The sequence below is a fragment of the Schistocerca piceifrons genome, chromosome 5 (assembly GCF_021461385.2).
Source record: "Schistocerca piceifrons isolate TAMUIC-IGC-003096 chromosome 5, iqSchPice1.1, whole genome shotgun sequence".
Taxonomy (NCBI): Eukaryota; Metazoa; Arthropoda; class Insecta; order Orthoptera; family Acrididae; genus Schistocerca; species Schistocerca piceifrons.
This window is the reverse complement of record NC_060142.1, coordinates 627299910-627320675: the sequence shown is the minus strand read 5'-3', so window position 1 is coordinate 627320675 and position 20766 is coordinate 627299910. Positions and strand designations below refer to the sequence as shown.

Here is a 20766-nt window from a genome sequence, read left to right as displayed (position 1 = left end):
TGTTCCCATTTCAGCACTATACAGCCCTGATTCAACCATCTCACCCAGTCTCTTTACTTCTCTCCTTTTCCGCTACCTCCTATCCCCACCTCACCCTTGCCCTGCGTCTGAACTCCTGACTGCACGTAGCTACCCTACCATCTCCACCTCGCCCCTGCGTGGTCCCTAACAGCACTGCACTGTCTGCCACCCCTACGCTACTGCCGGCCGCTGTGGCCGAGCGGTTCTAGGCTCTTCAGTCCGGAACCACGCTGCTGCTACGGTTGCGGGTTCGAATCCTGCCTTGGGCATGGATGTGTGTGATGTTCTTAGGTTAGTTAGGTTTAAGTAGTTCTAAGTCTAGGGGACTGATGACCTCAGATGTTAAGTCCCATAGTGCTTAGAGCCATTTGAACCTACGCTACTATCCCTCCCCCTCCCCACTCCAACCTCCTCCTTACCCCTTCCCAGTCACCACTCCCATCATGCACTGGTGCTGCTGCTCGCAGTGTGGCTACAGTTGCCTTAGACTGGAGTCATGTGTGTGTGAGTTGCGTTTGCATCACTGTGTGTGTGTGTGTGTGTGTGTGTGTGTTCTGTTTTTGACAAATGCCTTATGGGCCAAAAGCTTTATTTGGAACAGTCTTTTTGTTGTGCCTATCTGCGATTCAGCATATCTGCTATACGGTGAGTAGCAACTTTCCTTTTCATAATATTGTTAAAGTGATTGCTGAGTGCGACAGTTGGAAGGTTGGCTGCAGGTCTACAGAGCGGGGCTCACGTATGTGTGAGTGTGTATGCCTGTTTGCCGGCAGGGGAGGAGCCCTGCCCGCGCACCCCCGGGCCGCAGTCGACGGTGGCGAGGCTCAAGGACCAGCTGCTGAGCCACTACGTCGCCGAGGAGATGCCGCCCACCCAGGGCGGCGCGGCGCTGGCCGTCGAGCACGCGGTCCTCATCAAGCACGTACCGGTCTGTACCTCTCACTCAGCAGTCAAGTACACTACACTGTCGAGTCACGTGGTCGAGGTAACCTCGTAGATGGTTAGGTCTGCAGTGTCCACTTCAAGCAAACTGTCACATTATTTACATTGATGAAGCAGGCATAACCCTTGCAGTCAAAATTACACAGACGGCTGTGGATCTTAAACTGAGTATTTCAAGACAAGGAGCCAATGGTGGTGGGTGGATATTTCAGGTGAGGTCCTGACTGACTGAGGACTGCAATCATACATATGACAGGTAGTCAAGTTTTAATCACCACGATAAAAACAATCGTGCTGCAGCCATGAAACGTGGTAATGATGCTAGTTCTTCTGTAGAATACGCTCACTCTTCAATGTGACACATTTTCCTCTGCAATAGATGTCTTGGCAGAGACCTCGGTTGTGGAGAAGTATCCAGGCTGCCCGTTCAGGACACCTCCCACCTCAAAAGTCAGTTTGTAATCGTTCTGGAAATGCCTTCTGCGAAATGGTTTCTTCATCCAAAGAAAAGACGAGGAAGTCATGTAAGGAGAACACGGCGTCGAGGCAAAATCTGACAGTTCAACGAAACAGGACATGTGACTGTGTCTTCTGGTGCAGAATGAGGTGTAACGCTGTCCCGGAGAAAATCCATCTCCTTACACAGGATTTTTTTTATTTTCTATTTTACACGTCCAGTTCCATAGGGCCAAATTGAGGAGGAAATCTCCATGGTCCTGGAACGTGTCAACACGTGAAATTACAATAGAAAAGTAATAACAGGTAAAACGAAATGTTTATTAATCCGAAAAAGACGTCAAGCTATAAGTTTGCTTAAATGCAGTCAACAATATAACACAGGAATGAGCTTAATTTTTCAAGGAACTCCTAGACAGGATAGAAGGGGTGGCCCATGAAGAAACCCTTCAGTTTCGATTTGAAAGCGCGTGGATTACTGCTGAGATTTTTAAATTCCTGTGGCAACTTATTGAAAATGGGTTCAACAGTATACTGCACACCTTTCTGCACAAGAGTCAAGGAGGTGCGATCCAAGTGCAGATTGGATTTCTACCTAGTATTAACTGAGTGAAAGCTGCTAATTCTTGGGAATAAGCTGATACTGTTAACAAGAAAGGCCAATGTCAGAATACCCAGACTAGTGAACAGGGGTCGACCAGAGGTTCGGGAACTTACACCACTTATTGCACAAACCGCCCGTTTCTGAGCCAAAAATACCCTTTGAGAATGGAAATAGTTATCCAAAATATAATACCACACGTCATAAATGATTGAAAGTAAGCAAAGTAGACTACTTTTCGTGTCGAACTATCACTTACTTCAGATGCTGTTCCAATAGAAAAAATGGCAACATTAAGTTTTTGAGCAAGATCCTGGACATGGGCTTTTCGCGACAGTTTACTATCCATCTGAACATTGAAATTTGAACTGTTCACGAATCATATGCTCATCCTGTGTAATTAAGACCTAAGGTTTTGTTGAATTGTGTCTTAGAAACTGTAAAAACTTAGTCGTACTATGATTTAGTGCTACTTCATTTTCTACAAGCCATCAACTTATGTCTTGAACAACACTATTTGAAACAGTGCTAACGTTGCATACAAAACCCTTTACTATGAAGCTAGCGCCGTCAGCAAACAGAAATATTTTACAATCACGTGTAATACTAGAGGATGTATCATTTATATAAATAAGCAGCGACCTCTGGTGCACCCCTGGCCTCCCCCCCCCTCAATTGGACTGTGCCCCGCTTTGACCCCGCATCATAGCCCTTCTCAACACTGTGAATAATGACCTTTTGCTGTCTGTTGTTAAAGTAGGAGCTGAACCAACTGCGAGCTACTCCATTTATTTCATACTGGTCCAACTTCTGGTGCAATATTTTGTGATCAACACAACCAAACGCCTTAATTATAGCAAAAAATATGCCTAGCGTTCGAAATCTTTTGTTTAACCCATCCAGCACCTCACGGAGAAAAGAGAATACAGCGTTTTCAGTTGTTAATCGACTTCTAAAACCAAACTGTGCATTTGACAGCAAATTATGTAGCATTAAATGATCAATTATTCTTACAGATATAGCCCTTTCAATAACTTTAGCAAACACTGATGGCATAGAGATATGTCTACATTTATCTGTATAATCCCTTTCTCCCTTTTTATAATGCGGTTTTACCAGTGAGTACTTAATGGTTTAGGAAACTGACCATTCCTATAGAAAAAATTACAAATATGTCTAAGTGAAGGGCTAACATGTGTAGTACAGTACTTTAATATTCTGCTAGGCATTCCATCATACCCATGAGGGTCCTGAGTCTTCAGTGATTTAATTATTGACTCAGACACCCCCTTTTCTGTATCACAGAAGAGTATTTCAGTTATCAGTCTCGGAAAGGCATTTTACAAGAGAGTTATATGATTCGCTGTAGAAACTAGGTTCTTATTAACTTCACTAGCTATGTTTAGAAAATGATTGTTAAATACTGTTCATATATCTGACTTATCAGTAACAGAAATATTTTTACTGTGAACTGACTTTATGTCGTCGACCTTGTGCTGCTGACCAGACACTTCCCTCACGACTGACCATATGGTTTTAATTTTATCTTGTCAATTAGCTATTCTGTTTGCGTACCACATACTCTTTCCCTTCCTAATAACATATTTAAGCACCTTATGATACTTTTTTTTAATGGGCTGCTGTAACTCGATTTGACTACTAAAAGTTTAATATAATTCCCATTTTCCTCTACATGATAGTCTTACCCCACCAGTCAGCCACCCGGGCTGTCTTTTACTGCCACTATCCTGTTTAGAACGTTCTAATGGAAAGAAATTTTCAAAGAGCATGAGATATGTGTTAAAGCGCTGTATTTGTCATCTATGCTGTCGGTACTATGTACATCCTGTCCCTCTTGTTCCTTAACGAGGTTAAAAAAAAAAAGAAACCTCTTTGGCCGTTGGAGTAGTTTTTCTACATAGTTTGTAATTATACACTGATGTCCAAAATGAAAACAATACACGGAAATTTTGCAAGGTTCGGTTATTTTGCTACAAAACAGGGTAAACAAGTGGTAGTAAAGTAGAAACAATGAACTGAATATAGAACGTAATAAACTGCAACTTGCATAACTGTAAACAAAAGTGTACTTCGTTTTTTCAACTCAGCGGATTTGCACAGACATTCCAACAACTGGTTAATATGCTCAGTGTGGGGTGTAACCACCTCTGGCAGAAATACAGACCTTACAACAAGGGGACATGCTGTGAATGATGGCCGGCCGGGGTGGCCGAGCGGTTCTAAGCGCTACAAACAGCGTGAGCGCTACGGTCGCAGATTCGAATCCTGCCTCGGGCATGGATGTGTGTGATGTCCTTAGGTTAGTTAGGTTTAAGTAGTTCTAAGTTCTAGGGGACTGATGACCTCAGAAGTTAAGTCCCATAGTGCTCAGAGCCATTTTTTGTGAATGATGTCTTCAACCTCACGCTGAGGCAATAACGCCAATTCTTCCTGAAGAGGTGCATGCTGGTTTTGGAGAGTGGTTGGTGGATGCTGACGTGATTCAACCCGTCTCCCTAGTGCATCCCAGACGTATGCTATGGGATTCAAATTGGGAGAGCGAGCGGGCCACACTATGCATGCAATGTTTTCTGTTTCCAAGAAAACATCAACCATTTGTGCTCTATGAGGCCGAGAATTATCGTCCATCAGTATGAAGAATGGGCCCGTAACAACTCGCAACAACAGCACATGACGTCTCAAGATCTCGTCAGGATATCTGGCAGCAGTTAAACCTTGCCGATTTACCCGTACACTTTTATGAAGAGTGATCAACATAATTCCTCCCCACACCTTGATACCGGACTCTTTCCCATAATATTTGGGTCCCGAAACCGTGTTCCACATTCCCTCCAGATGCGAATCCATCGAGAATCACTCTCCTGACTGAATCGGGACTCATACGTTGAAAGGACTTGGTTCACTGTTCGACTGTCCAGGTGGCATGTTGACAACTCCACTCTAGACGTCCCCTTCTGGGAAGACGCGCCAAAAATACACATACATTAGGTCTCTGACAATAAAGTCCACTCTTGCGAAGCCTTCTGTACAGCGTTTGCCTCGATACAACTCGTCCAGTGGATGCTGCGAGGTCAGCTGCCAGGTGCGGTGCAGTACTGGGGCAGTACCCTCGTGCTCTTACAGCCAAATGACGGTCATCTCTTCCTGATATCACACATGGTCGGCCCTTCCCTGGTTTTCAGGGTTTCGGTCTGTATAAATTATCGCAACATCCGTGGAACAGCTTCCATTCTTCCTATGGCCGTCCACCGTAGGGTATCTGGTAGACGTCTTCTCTGTGCCATACTGCACCGTCTGTGACCGTGTACACAGCGATTGTGGATGCGAGACTAACCAGCAAATTCTACCCCATTTGATAGGTGCCGTGACAGCATCGTTGCTGTGGTTGTCCGTTGATCGGAATGCTATCTCCAGTGCAGAACACGATCGTACGGACGTCTGTTGACAGTCTGTATGATTATAAAGTGAATTAGATTCAGGACGGAGAAATAGTATTGAGTAAATAAACCATTTAGTGTTAAAATTTGTTCATCACGATCTCAAAGGCCAATTCACCCTTTTACTAACAGAATGCTGATGGGATACCAATTCGATTCTACACAGAGTACGCGAAAGAACTTGCCCCCCTTCTAACAGCCGTGTACCGCAAGTCTCTAGAGGAACGGAGGGTTCCAAATGATTGGAAAAGAGCACAGGTAGTCCCAGTCTTCAAGAAGGATCGTCGAGCAGATGCGCAAAACTATTGACCTATATCTCTGACGTCGATCTCTTGTAGAATTTTAGAACATGTTTTTTGCTCGCGTATCATGTCATTTCTGGAAACCCAGAATCTACTATGTAGGAATCAACATGGATTCCGGAAACAGCGATCGTGTGAGACCCAACTCGCTTTATTTGTTCATGAGACCCAGAAAATATTAGATACAGGCTCCCAGGTAGATGCTATTTTTCTTGACTTCCGGAAGGCGTTCGATACAGTTCCGCACTGTCGCCTGATAAACAAAGTAAGAGCCTACGGAATATCAGACCAGCTGTGTGGCTGGATTGAAGAGTTTTTAGCAAACAGAACACAGCATGTTGTTATCAATGGAGAGACGTCTACAGACGTTAAAGTAACCTCTGGCGTGCCACAGGGGAGTGTTATGGGACCATTGCTTTTCACAATATATATAAATGACCTAGTAGATAGTGTCGGAAGTTCCATGCGGCTTTTCGCGGATGATGCTGTAGTATACAGAGAAGTTGCAGAATTAGAAAATTGTAGCGAAATGCAGGAAGATCTGCAGCGGATAGGCACTTGGTGCAGGGAGTGGCAACTGACCCTTAACATAGACAAATGTAATGTATTGCGAATACATAGAAAGAAGGATCCTTTATTGTATGATTATATGATAGCGGAACAACACTGGTAGCAGTTACTTCTGTAAAATATCTGGGAGTATGCGTGCGGAACGGTTTGAAGTGGAATGATCATATAAAATTAATTGTTGGTAAGGCGGGTACCAGGTTGAGATTCATTGGGAGAGTGCTTAGAAAATGTAGTCCATCAACAAAGGAGGTGGCTTACAAAACACTCGTTCGACCTATACTTGAGTATTGCTCATCAGTGTGGGATCCGTACCAGATCGGTCTGACGGAGGAGATAGAGAAGATCCAAAGAAGAGCGGCGCGTTTCGTCACAGGGTTATTTGGTAACCGTGATAGCGTTACGGAGATGTTTAATAAACTCAAGTGGCAGACTCTGCAAGAGAGGCGCTCTGCATCGCGGTGTAGCTTGCTCGCCAGGTTTCGAGAGGGTGCGTTTCTGGATGAGGTATCGAATATATTGCTTCCCCCTACTTATACCTCCCGAGGAGATCACGAATGTAAAATTAGAGAGATTAGAGCGCGCACGGAGGCTTTCAGACAGTCGTTCTTCCCGCGAACCATACGCGACTGGAACAGGAAAGGGAGGTAATGACAGTGGCACGTAAAGTGCCCTCCGCCACACACCGTTGGGTGGCTTGCGGAGTATCAATGTAGAATGCCCATCTACTAATGGAGAATGAATAAAAATATTGCCTGTATTCGTGCTACTGTTACCCTGCACCCTGATTGGAAAAATACAGTCTGAGTCAGGTCATATGAATTTAGATCTTCGAACATCCTTTTTCTTGCACAGTCACATACAAAATTAATATTGAAGGCACCACATACAACTAACTATTGATGCTTCCTATAAAGTGAACCAAGAACCCTTTCTAGCTTGAGCAGAAATGCTCCGAAGTCTGAGTTAGAGGACCTATATGCAACGACGATTAGAAGTTTGGTTTCACTGAATTCACCTGCCCATGAGCAACATTCAAATACCTGTGCAATGCTTTGATACATCTATGGGCTTGAATGGAATGCTATTTTTCGCATACATGACCACTCCTCCACGCCGCAAAGAACTCCTTGAAAAACGGCCAGCTAATCTGTATCCTGATAAAGGAAGCCTCTGAATTGTCACTTTATTTAAATGGTGTTAAATGGTGCTCTGATATACCAAAAATATGAGAGTCAAGTTCTATCAGCAGTCACTAACTTCATCGCTAATATCTCTTCTATTTTAATGAAATATGCTACTTCCTTCTCTACCTGGATACCTAACCTCCTCTCAGGAGGAGGAGGAGGTGATTAGTGTTTTACGTCCCGTCGACAACGAGGTCATTAGAGACGGAGCGCAGGCTCGGGTTAGGGAAGGACGGGGAAGGAAATCGGCCGTGCCCTTTCAAAGGAACCATCCCGGCATTTGCCTGAAAGGAGTTAGGGAAATCACGGAAAACCTAAATCAGGATGGCCGGAGACGGGATTGAACCGTCGTCCTCCCGAATGCGAGTCGAGTGTGCTAACCACTGCGCCACCTCGCTCGGTAACCTCCTCTCAAGGTGATTCCTTTGATAGAGGGACTTCCTTTAAGCAGGTATACTATGATGTCATGCAGCGTAACTTGCTGTGACAGTGCGAGAGAGAGAGAGAGAGACAAAGATATTGTTTATTACTCTGTGGCGGTCAGCGCTCACATAATTATTCTTAGGAGATAGAGCTTTTGTTCTTCTTAAGGAAAAAAAAGAAAGAAAAAAATTTTTTGTATGTTCACTGTTGTGGGTAAATACATACAGCGTACACAGGGCGATGTGTGAAACTGATAGCGATTACACGCTTCCGCTGTTGTAGAAATCTGCTCCAGATGCTGCAGATACCGTGTTGAGCTGAAAGTGGTAACCAAAGTACGGAGAAATATTCTTCGGGGCTCTGTTGCATAGCAATCAGATTGCTTTCAGTTCTGAGAAGTGTCCAGGTACTATTGTGGAATTGAATGATCCATGAAGTGACTTCTTTTCCGAAGAAAACATCGAACTATTTCACTAGAACTGAACGCTCCTGTCGGAACTGTTCTCAAGCTGGTGTTTATTAGTAAATCACAATGGAAGTATATCGCTGGGTGTATAATAACACGCACCTTCTTGAAATGAACAATATTTTATTGTTCTATTAACTGATTTCCTTCCATATACACTTATATTTTACAATGTGAATCAGAATCTTAAGAAGAACAAAAGCTCTATCTCCTAAGAATAATTATGTGAGCGCTGACCGCCACAGAGTAATAAACAATATCTTTGTCTCTCTCTCGCACTGTCACAGCAAGTTACGCTGCATGATACATCATAATACCTATCAGCTCACTTCAATCTTAAAAAGGTGCACCTTTAGCACCAACTACTACAGGAATTTTTCTATGAGTGATCACACTACCTCCCACTACATTGTCACCCATAAGCTTTGCCAGCCTTCCCTTGCCAAACCTGTTGAGGTGCAAGCCATGCCCAGTGAAACCCTATCTATTGATAGATCCAACTGCCACCACTGCAATGTGAGCCAAGTCCTCCGCTATTAGTGCCTTCTCAAGCCCCATGTTAACACGCCTAACAACAGCGTTAAGATGAGGCCGATCATGACGCTGAAACAATTGCACGAAGTACCATTTGTGCCACCAGTTTGAGTAGCTATCTTTTCCAAGTCACAACTACATCACACTCTCCGTCCTTATCAAGATTACTCCCAGCCCCACCCACCATCTGTACCTGATCCTCTTTCGTAAAATTCTTATTTAGCTGCCCTAAATTAACAGCCACCTGGCGCTCGGACTGCGCAGCCCCTCCCGCCGGAGGTTCGAGTCGTCCCTCGAGCATGAGCGCGTGTGTAGTTCCTAGCATAAGTTAAATTAAGTAGTGCGTAAGTCTAGGGACCAATGATCTGAGCAGTTTGGTTCTTTAGGAACTCTCACACATTTGAAAATTTAACAGCCACATGAGCCGACACTGCACTAGGATTCACAATGCTGGTGACCTGTTACTCACTCCCCAACACTTCCTGCAACTGCTGGCCTACCCATCTACCACGAGAAGCACCCCACAGCAGAATCTTTTCTTTATATTTGAAACTACAACTGTCTTAGTGTTCTCAGCTAGTGAGATCTGCTGATGTTTCCTACACCACAACTACAAGAGGCTCCTTTCCACTGAACTCTGGCAGTTGGTCAAATCTATGAGTGATACACAAAAGACAACTGTCTGAATATCTCGTCCTCCTAGCTGCCTTCTTACCAACTGCCACTTCACAGCGTCCTCCCCCCTCCTCATCCCATGTAGTTCCTCCTTTGGCAATGCTTCGTCTTGACAGCACTTTGTAACTTCGTCAGGAGACTGCCGCTTTAGAGCATAATCTGATAGCGCCACACCACGGCAGTCCTGAAAAAGAAACAACAGCATCAGCTTGTCCGAGGATGGTCCGGTCTTCCACTTTTTCGGCCGAGGGGAATCCACATGTTTGCACTGTTGGATTTGTTCCTACATTCTGCGTGATAGTGATACAACCGTCACTCGTGCATGGTGATCAGGTGACTGAAGAAGTTGGCTAGACTGGTGTGACACAGCTGCTACGTTTCCGCCGCCGCTTCGGGCTTTCTCAGTGGCTGTGATCAGTCACGGCACCCAGGAGTTGGCGACCTCCATCATGTTCAAAATGGCGTGCTAGATGTTGGGAAATGACCCGCTGCCGATCTACGCTTTTTGTACGATTCCTATTCGGAGAGTCATATGCGGTGCATTCTTGGCGTTCACTTCCGCCGACTGATCATTAATTCTTGCTGAGCTGTTTCCTTTCAGAGGCAGAAAATGAATTATCCAACCAGACTGCACTTTTTGAAAGGGCTGTATAATTTAGTTTTGGATCCTATAGCGACGTGTTACGCTAGCGTTGTGTGGGGATTTCATTGTGTACCAGGACTGCAGACATGTAGTTGCAAAAAGAAAAAAGAACCTTACTTTTTTTGGAATTGATGATTAAAACATTCATTACCACCTTTCACAATTCCTGATACTCAACGAATGCACAGAGAAATTTTTTTGAACAAATTGATTGCAGAAGGCAACACTGTCTGTAGAAGCGTCAGCACCTTGTACTGTTGCCAGTTCATGAGAGTAAGTTGAATGTATGCATTAAGCAGACAAGGCAGCTGCTGGATGGCGATGAGGTCTAACAATATTACAGCACAGCCACGAAATTAAAGGTAGTAACTGGCTGGAATTCGTTTCCAGTGAGTCAGGGAGTCACAATTCTCATCCAGCGTGGCGCAACTTAGCTACAACAAAGTCTTGAGCAACCAAAGTGCGCTTCAGTGACCCGGTGGGTCGACGCTGTCTTGTTGTGCCCAAAGCCTGCGTACGGTTCCCGCGACGTGCGATGATTTCCCGAAGGCACGAACGGACTCCTTCAACTCTGGGGCGGGTGACTGTCCTGAAAAGATAGTTTATCTCGCCTAAAAGGGCAAAGTTTAATGCTCCATTCATCACACGGATTTTAATACGGTCAGCACACAAACACTCGCCAAACCGGAATGAATGAGGCAAATGTCTGATGTGTAAACAGAAGTTCAAACTCAGTGCGAGCATAGTATCTCTCACGATAACTTAACATTCCATTGCATGTAATGATTCGAGTCTGGTGGCCACTACGGCTCTTCAACCATTGTGCAGATCACTATGGACACAGCCCTCGGCTGCATGATTACAGCTAATATGCCCATTAAATTCATCCTCCTCCAGCACAGACATCTCATCCACTGAACACATAGTATGGAGTAAACAATTACGTGCGTCCTCTTTGGGAGCTCAGCACAGACTGAGCGAATTTACCGCATTTTTCCCTGGACAGCCATCTTTGATTACGTCACATCAGGGGAAGTGGGGGGAGGGGGAGGGCCATCAGCGCTCTCTGGTGGTGGCTTTGTGAAGTACATCAGTTGGACTTCAAACATCAAGGTGAACACACTGGATGGTGCTACCGTCTATCACAACTTAAATTGTTTAAATAAACAATATACCACAATGCATACAAAATAGCCTTTATTTTGTATGCATTGTCCATCCTATCTAGCAGCCCAGCACTGACTGAGTCCTTTTCCCACCAATTTACATTTGGGGGAGGTGAAGGGAGTTGCAGGGAGGGACAGAGAGGGGTGGGGGAAGGGGGAGTAGGTGGAGTTAGGTTAGTGCAGGTAGGCCAATTGAACTATTTTCCCGCCAAAATTTGAACTATCTGCCATGACGTCAGTGCGACGTTGCCACGTCTGTGGCCGCCATCTTGTAGCCGCTATCTTTAATAAATTGGGCAACAGTGCAGAGTGTGGTGGCGCTCTGTGTGCCCTCCTACTACTACTGCTAATAGGGGACGCAACTCTGGATTCTCACACACTAGTATGTTGCCACCGACTGACTGACGTCCCGTTTGTTTTTAAGAGATTGTGGATTGTTACAACGGCTTCAATAGGTTCCATGTGGTGTATCTCAACTGAATCCGCATTATCCTGAATGCAGTGTGTTTCCCATTCATAATCAATGGCAGAAAGGTAGAAAACACTGATATCTGGACCTGTCTGCTTCGTGTTCTCCAGCACCATCTCATCCCCCGAAACGCCGTCGTGCCTGCCGTCAAAGTGCTCCACCATTCAACTAGAATTTGGCCCCTAACAACCTCGCCTTACTCCCTGTCGGCATTCGGAACTAAATGACGATATAAAACCGTCCAAATTCAAGCGCGAACGGATCTAATAATCTACCATTCGTTTCTCGATACTATATTCAAACGAAATTTTCCCCTCCAAAAAAACACATACCCAAAAAGAAATCTTATACCAGTTAGTGACGCTGTTCGCAACGCTGACTTTGAGTCACCAAGGAAGGTAATTCGCCAAATAAAAGATAAAGAAAATATAAGTGAGACGCCCTGCTAAACCTGCAGGACAGGACGGGTAGTTTAAGTTGTGGAAAGGGGCCAGAATAAGCGGCTCCTAGTTACACTCGAAAATACAACCTTTTATTTGATCAAACATTACAAGAGCCAAGAAAAATTTTAAAAAATCACAGATTTAGTTTTGGAACTTAATTAGCGGCTGAATGCGCCATACAATCTCATGCCTTAAGGGCAAGACCACTTTAATTTAAAAACGGCTGAAAGCCAATAACCTAAAGCTCAACCAAAATCAGAAATTTAAAAGGCAAACCCATATCTTAAAACAGTTCCTTAATTACGCTGAAGGCCCAAAGAATATGACACTTTAAGAGCAAACAACTTAAATTCAAAATCGGCTGAAGGTCCAACGCTTAAGACTTAATAACATTAGTTTTAAAAATGCCAAAGGCTTTACGTAAAAGAGTTCTTAAATTAGGCTGAAGGCCCAAACCATCTGATGCCTTAAGAGCAAAACAACCTTAATCTAAAAGTCAGCTAGAAGCCATACAAGTACAAACAACAAGAGCAGACAAGAAAAGGCAGTACACCCAAGGGCGCTCAGAAGTTCCAACTGTCGGCTTGGAATTTAAACACTAACCGTCGCTTAGGTGAGACAGGCAGTTGGCCCAACCATTGTCAATCCAACGACAACCCAATCAACAGACAGTCAACGCACCCACTGACAAGATAACCTCTGCTTCACCCGAACAGCACAGAACAGGGAGTTCAATGGAACAACGTAGAAGATATTGGCGCCCACAACCAATTATGCACCAATTATGAAAGCGATAACACAATGAGGAAAGTACACTGCCCGAATTTATGTCAACGGCCAGGGCAGGTAACCGGAACGTTAACGGCCACAAGGCAAAAGATTCCGCTGGTGCACTTCAATTCAAATAACCAAGTACAGTTAAACTCCACCGGACGGTGGCTAAAATTTCCCAACTTGAAAACGCACATTGTTGCTCGCGGGACAACGAACTCCAAACGACACAATGTGAGCAGTCGTGACTTGCTGGTAGATTAAGTCAAAACTCAACTTTCATGTCCAGGATCGATGAGCTACGAACCTCATAGCCATGGGAACAGCACCACACACTCCAACACCACATAGAGGCCACCAGCGGGTCCGGCCAAACGACGTGCCGCGGAGATTTCCTCGCTGCTCCACGCCAACCGACCAAATGCCTGCACACAGCTTAGCTGGAAAATATAAGCGCCAGGCCAAAGATAGTCCAAGGTGCGAATATCGATACACACCGCTGCTGCCACCCGCGAAAAGAGAGGATAACAGCATAATCGCGATTACCGTGGGAGACTAAACACAGAATAGCAACCAAGGTTTAAACCAACGCGTAGCATGAGCCAGCCACGGCTCAATAAGAATTAGCAAATAGTAGCCGCCATCTTAAATCTACTTTGGACCTAAAAAACATTTAGGTAATGAATGAGGGAGAGGAAACAAGCTAAACTGTATCAGCGTGATTCGTTGCGTACAAAACCTAAGGGATTGGTCACCAATATGGAAACAAGTCACATTTTAGCTATCGTGGGACCCTAAACTGATATGCAAGTTAGGTGGCAGAATAACGATGTTATGAAAATCACACGCAAGTGGGTTTGTATTGAATGTGCACAAGGCGAGTAACGCAAAACTATACTGATCCTGATATGAATAATATTTGGGGTGACTACCATCTCATATAATTTATTCGTTAAATTAACTGATCAAAGTTCCCCTCCAAAAATGATGATGAGGAAGGTTTCTGGTGAGTGTGACTGTTTAACAAATTAATGTAATCCTACAAATTTACAATTATATTTAATTTAAATGGAACAAAAATTTGGTCAAGAATTTGTACAGTGAACATTCATGTATCTTAACGCAAGCCAGACATGCAAACAGTCATCACTTGATAGATTTGTTCGCAAGAAGCTAGAACAAATGACACTGCGTGGACTCTAGTGTGTTACTCTACTACGAGAATGGGGAGCGAAGAGAACAGGTGGAATGAATAATATCGATAAACAAATGGGTAATTGGATGCAGTACCACTATGTCACCTAATGAGGCAGAGTGGCTCTATGGATTCCACACCTGCGAAAGTGCAATTCGAATTTTGGGTGACTGAGAATGAAGTTGCTCTGCAGCGGCTGCAAGGAATCAAATTTGTAAATTTCTTCCACCCCGCTCCCACGGTGCGACGGCTCCGCTTGTGCCCGTATTCGTCTTAATGTCGCCGCCAAATGAAGTTGCTCTGCAGCGGCTGCAAGGAATCAAATTTGTAAATTTCTTCCACCCCGCTCCCACGGTGCGACGGCTCCGCTTGTGCCCGTATTCGTCTTACTGTCGCCGCCAAATAAAGCTTTCGACGAGCCTTTTTGATTTTACGCAGCCTAAGGAATGGACTACTTCATCTCGTGCATGCAGTCGCGCGTATGGTGCTTCTTCTTTACACATTTCAGTCGTGTGTTGCCCGGCTGTCCTTACTCTGCATCCCAGAAGCTAAGAGGACTTGTAGTCCGGGGTGATATGTTACAATACAGCGTCACCAGTCTAACTGTGTTGGTGAGGCAGTAAGTTTCCACAGGGCAGTGACTACGTCACTGCAATTCACTTTGGAGGTGTGGCAGTAGGACTTGTAGTTCCGTACCACCCTCTGACGGTGATAGTACGTCATGAGTCACGCAGAAAAATGTTGCCTAACATGGGCAGGTGAGCGATAAAGTGCCAGGCGCGGCGTTATATCTTCCACCGCGGCGGTACGCGTCTGCGAGACACACACGCTGGTTGGCGCAAAGACCAGCTGGTCGTCTGTGCCGCCGAGGTGGAGCATATAACGCCGCGCTTGGCACCTTTTTGTAAGTCCTGCGATGTACTGAGTGAGTAGCCAGTCGATATACGCCCGAAATGTTAGTGGAAGAAATTTTGTTTGTGCGACTCTATGCAGAAATTAAACGGACGGAAGTTTCTACGAATTATGGTCATAAAACAAATTATTATAGGCTCCTGCCACTTCACTCCGTCAACCTAGGCGCCAACACCATTCCCTTCTGCCAATTCCCGGCGATCACTGCAAACGTGTGCTCATGTAAGAGTCGAGCAGCCTGTCATTGCCTCTGCCAGGACCTTGCGCGGGAATCCCCGCGGCAACGGGCGCCAACGTAATATAACAACTGGGTTGCTACGTGTGGCGGCCATCCCGTGGAGCTCGGCAACCCTCTAAATAATAGCACAGCCGTGGCGCCGAGCTCGCGCGTTCCTGCGCAAAAAAAAAAGTGAGGCTTTCGCGAGAAAACTGCCCCCAGGCATCGCAAAAATGCAGCGCCGCTGCTTAAACTCCTGCATCTCCGGTCTTAGGCAGTCCGTGAATTAGCGAGACGGCTCTGGCCCCTGACCTCCGGTGTCAAAAGAGAAAGCCACCGACCAAGGGTTGGCACTCCGTCCGCAGCTGCCAGTGATTCGATGCCCCCACCTCCTGCTGCTGTGAGCGGCTGTCCTTCTCACAGCTCAAAAGCTCCCACTCTTCTCCTGCGTGAAATGAACAGAATTAGGTTATGCATGCATCCTACACCCGACCATGTCCATGCCATTACATAGCATCTGATACCTACTTGGCATTATAATTGTGAAATGACAATAATTTAGATGCATGCAAATTCAGATTTTAGAAACTCAAGATAGGCTGGTTTGATAGCCCCTAACAAATGTATGAAGAGGCGAGAGGGCCTGCAATCCTGCATACTGGACTTAACGTTTTGCACTATCTGTGTAGAAAGCAGCTGATTATTATAGGTAAATAATTACTAATAGTAGAGCAATGTTAACTTGGAGAAAGGTTCTTTTATCAGCTTAAATATTTGAAAATACTGTCACTGAAATTACAGTCAGAAATTACATTCTATGTTCCTATTATCAATTGTATTCTCAAGGAGCATTCACATCCTCATACTATTTAGCTCAAATAGAACATACCATATCTAGAAATAGTATGGTCTGAATAGTTGTAGTCTGTTGCTTATTCTAGCACACAGATTTTAGATAACTGGCAAGTGCACTTCATTAATACTGTAATTGTAATACGAAACTAAAATCTGGCAATGGGGCAAAGAAACTTAGATCAAGTCTGAATATTCTGTTAGTCACAACAGAATATGAGATTAACTATTTAGTATATAAAACTATATACAGTAGGAGCAATCTTAAAGTTAAATATTATATATCTATTCTTGGCAACTGAACTTTGACAATACCTTTGTGAAAAATACATGGAGTGCTTCAGAACTTATGCTCATTGAATAATTATGAAATTTACTACTAACAAAATTTATTAACTGTAATGAAAGTTTACTAAAATGATTTTTCAGTTCATTAAAATAGAATACTCGGAAATATCGTAGCACTTGGGATACATAGGAGCCTGACTAGGTAAATCATTAAGTATAAAATATGGATGCTCAACAGTCAACATAAAGTTTACAGAGCACAAACATATTATTGAAAAAGAAACCACATAACTGGTACCTGCAGTAATACAGTACTCAACCGATAATTTGAGATGAAGGTGGTACAGTGTCAGTCTGTTGCGGTTCTTCAAAAATGGAGGCAAAAGTATCCATGGCTCTTGCTGTTTAATTTCCTCTGAAATTTCTCTTCTTAGCCTCGGATTTTCGTAGTACAGAGCCAGCCAAAGTATGCCAAAAATATTAAGCCAAATTACTCCCACATCCGAGGCTCCGTTATATAATCTTGCTGTTCTTCTTGCTTCGTTCAGTTCACAAGATGCGAACACGTTGCGTGTTAGCCATCAGCTGAGTGCTGCCACCGCCAGATCCACCTTTTCTACTCCCATCAAGCCAGTTTCGTTGCAGAGGAGCTTCCCTCCATGTTTTACATGATTACAAATCTATTTTCCCTATGCTTGATCCAGTTTTACAAGTAAGTTTTAACATTTCCTTTCTTTTACAGCACATTACTTTTGAAATGACATCCATAGATTTATTACAATTACATGAATGGTCATAATTAATGAATAAAACATTTACATAGATGTTACATCAAAGTCCTCGATGATACAAAAGTCACGTTAAGTAAAAACAGACAAAGAAGTTACATAAGACAGTTATAGGTAATATCAATAATAGTGTTACAACTTCACAAATACTTCCAGTAACGTTTGTAAAGGTCCCTTCCAGTCTTTCATGGCTGTTAGCAAATTGTCAACACACACAGTTACTTTCTTCAATAATTCTTCGACCACTATCCTGTACAGTGACTGTATGAACGCCGAAACAGAGACATTCAACCTAAAAGGTAACACCCGGTATTTGTAACAACGTCCTTCATACAAAAATGCTGTGAACGGCCTTGATTCACGATGCAGAAGCACTTGACGATGGCCCGACATCAGTTTTAGCCTTGTAAAAAATTTTGCTGCCTTTAAATCTTTGAAGTATCTCTTCCATATTTACGGATAAGTCTGTATCAGGTTCAAATACTTTACTCGTTTGTCTCACATCTGAAACCATGTGAACTTTCCCGCTCTTTTTAACGACCACTATCAAAGGTCTATTAAACTGACTCCTCGGTCGTTCGATTACTCCTGATGACAACGTCCTTTGGAGCTTCTTTTCGACAGCTTCCTTCCTTTCTTGAGATATTTTATGTGGAGGCAAAAAATACGGTTTTTGCGTTTTTATCTTGATCCGATAAAGCAGTCCTTTTATGATCCCTAGTTTTCCACTGAATACCTCTTTGTTTTACAATTAAACTAAACAGTCTTCTGCTTCTCTGGGTACCAACGTTGCAATATCATTAACTTTCGAACGCACTTCATCTGGATTAAGTTCATGTTCTTCTGATTGTTCTAAATTTGTAGTTGTTTTGACGTAGTAAACCTCTGACACATTGTTTTCTTATACTTCCGTTTCAACCACTTGGCAGATTCGCGAAAACTTCCAACTGACTGCCATCCTTTTCGTAAACTGAATTTTCTTGACTCTGCTTTCTCCTCATACTCTCATCTCGTCCCTTTCGTAATATATTTACGCTCCCTGCTCGGTGAGCCAATCTGATCCAATAATAAATTCCTCCCTTACCCTCCAGGTACCACCATGGCATCCAATCTCTACGCTTCTCCATCTGTTGTAACTTCAACATGGATTGACAGGTAACCGGTTTTCCAGCTTCTCCCACGGGTCCTTTAATCTTAAAACCTGTCACAGGCAACCTTGGTATTTCTGCATTCTCTGCTAATAATTGTAAACGTTGTTGACAATTGAACACATCGTACTCCCAGAGTCAATTACTGCCTCATCGTGGCGAGTTACCTCGTCTTCTATCAAATCTTCTTTGTCATCTCTTAATCGGTTTTCTGTTATTACTAAAACTTCGCCAGTCTCATTCACACTGTTAATGTTGCGGCCTATCTTCGACCGTTTCTGGTCGGACCACACCTGAAACTACAGCCGCAAGCAGCCTGCGAATGTCGACTGTCATCGTGAGGAATTTCTTGCCCAGCCCCAGATTACAAAGACTGAAGGATGACAATTAGCTGCGGGCGCACATCCTCGGCGCCATCTGTGTTGCGATCGCCACTTGAGAAGTTGCAGAAACGTTAGGCACACCCAATCTACTCGCACCATTTTTCATCTGTAGCAATGATTTTTTCTATACTAAAAATTACAGTCAGTGCGTGTATATAAAAAAAACCTCGCGACCTGAGTTTCTCCTGACGTATGCAGCGGTCAGATAACTTGCGGGAATGCAGCCGGGTGACGGCACAGACATTTCGCAGGTCACCGCCGAGCCAAAACTGCAGCCAGTATGCGCCGCACAAGGGAACTTAAAATATCGGTTTGCAGCACAGTTCTGGAAAGATAAAACACACACACAAACAAACAAAGATGGTCGACGTCAGAAGTTGTCGACAGACAACACTAATGATGAGTGGGTCAGGCAAGCGTTAACTCTGTCTCTATGTTTTCTGACGAGAGAGAGAGAGAGAGAGAGAGAGAGAGAGAGAGAGAGAGAGAGAGCAGGATTCCACGCAGAATGTAACCGAAAACATGCATTCCTATTTAAAGGTTCCTTCTGTTTAGTTATGCATAGTTACCTTTTTGTATCTCTCTTCCTCTGTTTCCTTCTATCCATGCTAGAGCGTGCCGGACGCGTGTGTGGCCAAGTCGCCTTACTCACACGTGCTTGCCTACTTGATACATTGCTCGGAAGGATTGAATTTAAGGGGGCGGCCCGACGTTCAGTTAAATGATCTGATGGTTATTATGCTAATATTGCGCAACGGATAACGCGGGGGAGGGCTCAAACAACCAAATGGGCAAGTCAGTAAAGGCGACGCTCTATCATGATCTATAAGGACACCACTTTGTGGGTAACATTGCTCTCTACACAAGACAGGGGTTTGTAATGATCATTAAATTCATGACATTGCTCTCGACGCAGGACTGGGGATTGTAATGACCACTAATCCATGACATCCAGTTTATAGGTCATTTATTGTCTAGATCCCAGAAATTTTACAAACTTGATATGACATTTATTATCTATATTCCACAAAACTTCACAAATTTAGTAATTGCAGCAAACAAAGTCAAGTCAAATATCGTCTAGTTTTGTCTCGCACTGAAGGTGCTTAAACTAACAGGCTTCTCGTTTATACTTAAGCACTGGGAAAGAGGATGGGACTACTTTGCTGCCATTGTGGTCCGTCTGCTGGGACAGTGTCCGAAATTCGCACCCAAGATTACTATTAGGACCGAATAACAAAATTCTCTTTGGCGGAAAAATGGGGGAACAAAGCAGACACAAACATCTCCCATATTCACAAAAGAAAGGAAATTCTTAAAAAATAAAACATCCTTGAAATACGGCACACGTAAATAATCAATTAACAGCACGCGTAAGCATCCTCACCTTCACTAATTTCCAAGAACGAACTGGTAGCTCCCTGGTAGTGCAATTTGGCGCCACGTGGGTGACCGATACCAACAGCTAATTTCTTTGTACTCACCCCTCTGTTCGTTCTTGCTTTCCATTCTATACAATCATTCCTTTTTTTTTTTAGAGCTATTGCTGCTCTCGTGTGCTGAAGGCACCAAGTGATTGCAACACTATAAATGAATAACGCGAGCCCCCATGCTCGCCTCTGAAAAAGAGACACTAACTGAAAACTTTATTGTAAAGACAAAATTTCTCAAAAAATGAATGAATGGCCGTAACGACACGCAAACTATTTCAATCCTGAAAAAGAGCGGATTAGTAACAGTGTAAAACTTAATACCTCATCCCACAGTGAAATTGGCGGCAAAGACGGAGATCGCCCTCGATTCCGGCCGCTCAGTTCAGCTGCTACCCCAAGAGTGACCATCATGGCGGCTCTCAACAG

At 43.9% G+C, this 20766-nt stretch overlaps 1 protein-coding gene across 1 annotated transcript in view; it reads left to right on the top strand.

Annotated features, from left to right (window-relative positions):
- The window catches only part of LOC124799170 (neuronal acetylcholine receptor subunit alpha-4-like), a 189837-nt gene that overhangs the window by 33728 nt on the left and 135343 nt on the right, over positions 1 to 20766 (top strand). Inside the window, exon 2 of the mRNA XM_047262708.1 lies at positions 795 to 949. Within this exon, the coding sequence (XP_047118664.1) occupies positions 795 to 949 (155 nt within the window). The remainder of the gene's footprint in view (positions 1 to 794; positions 950 to 20766) is intronic.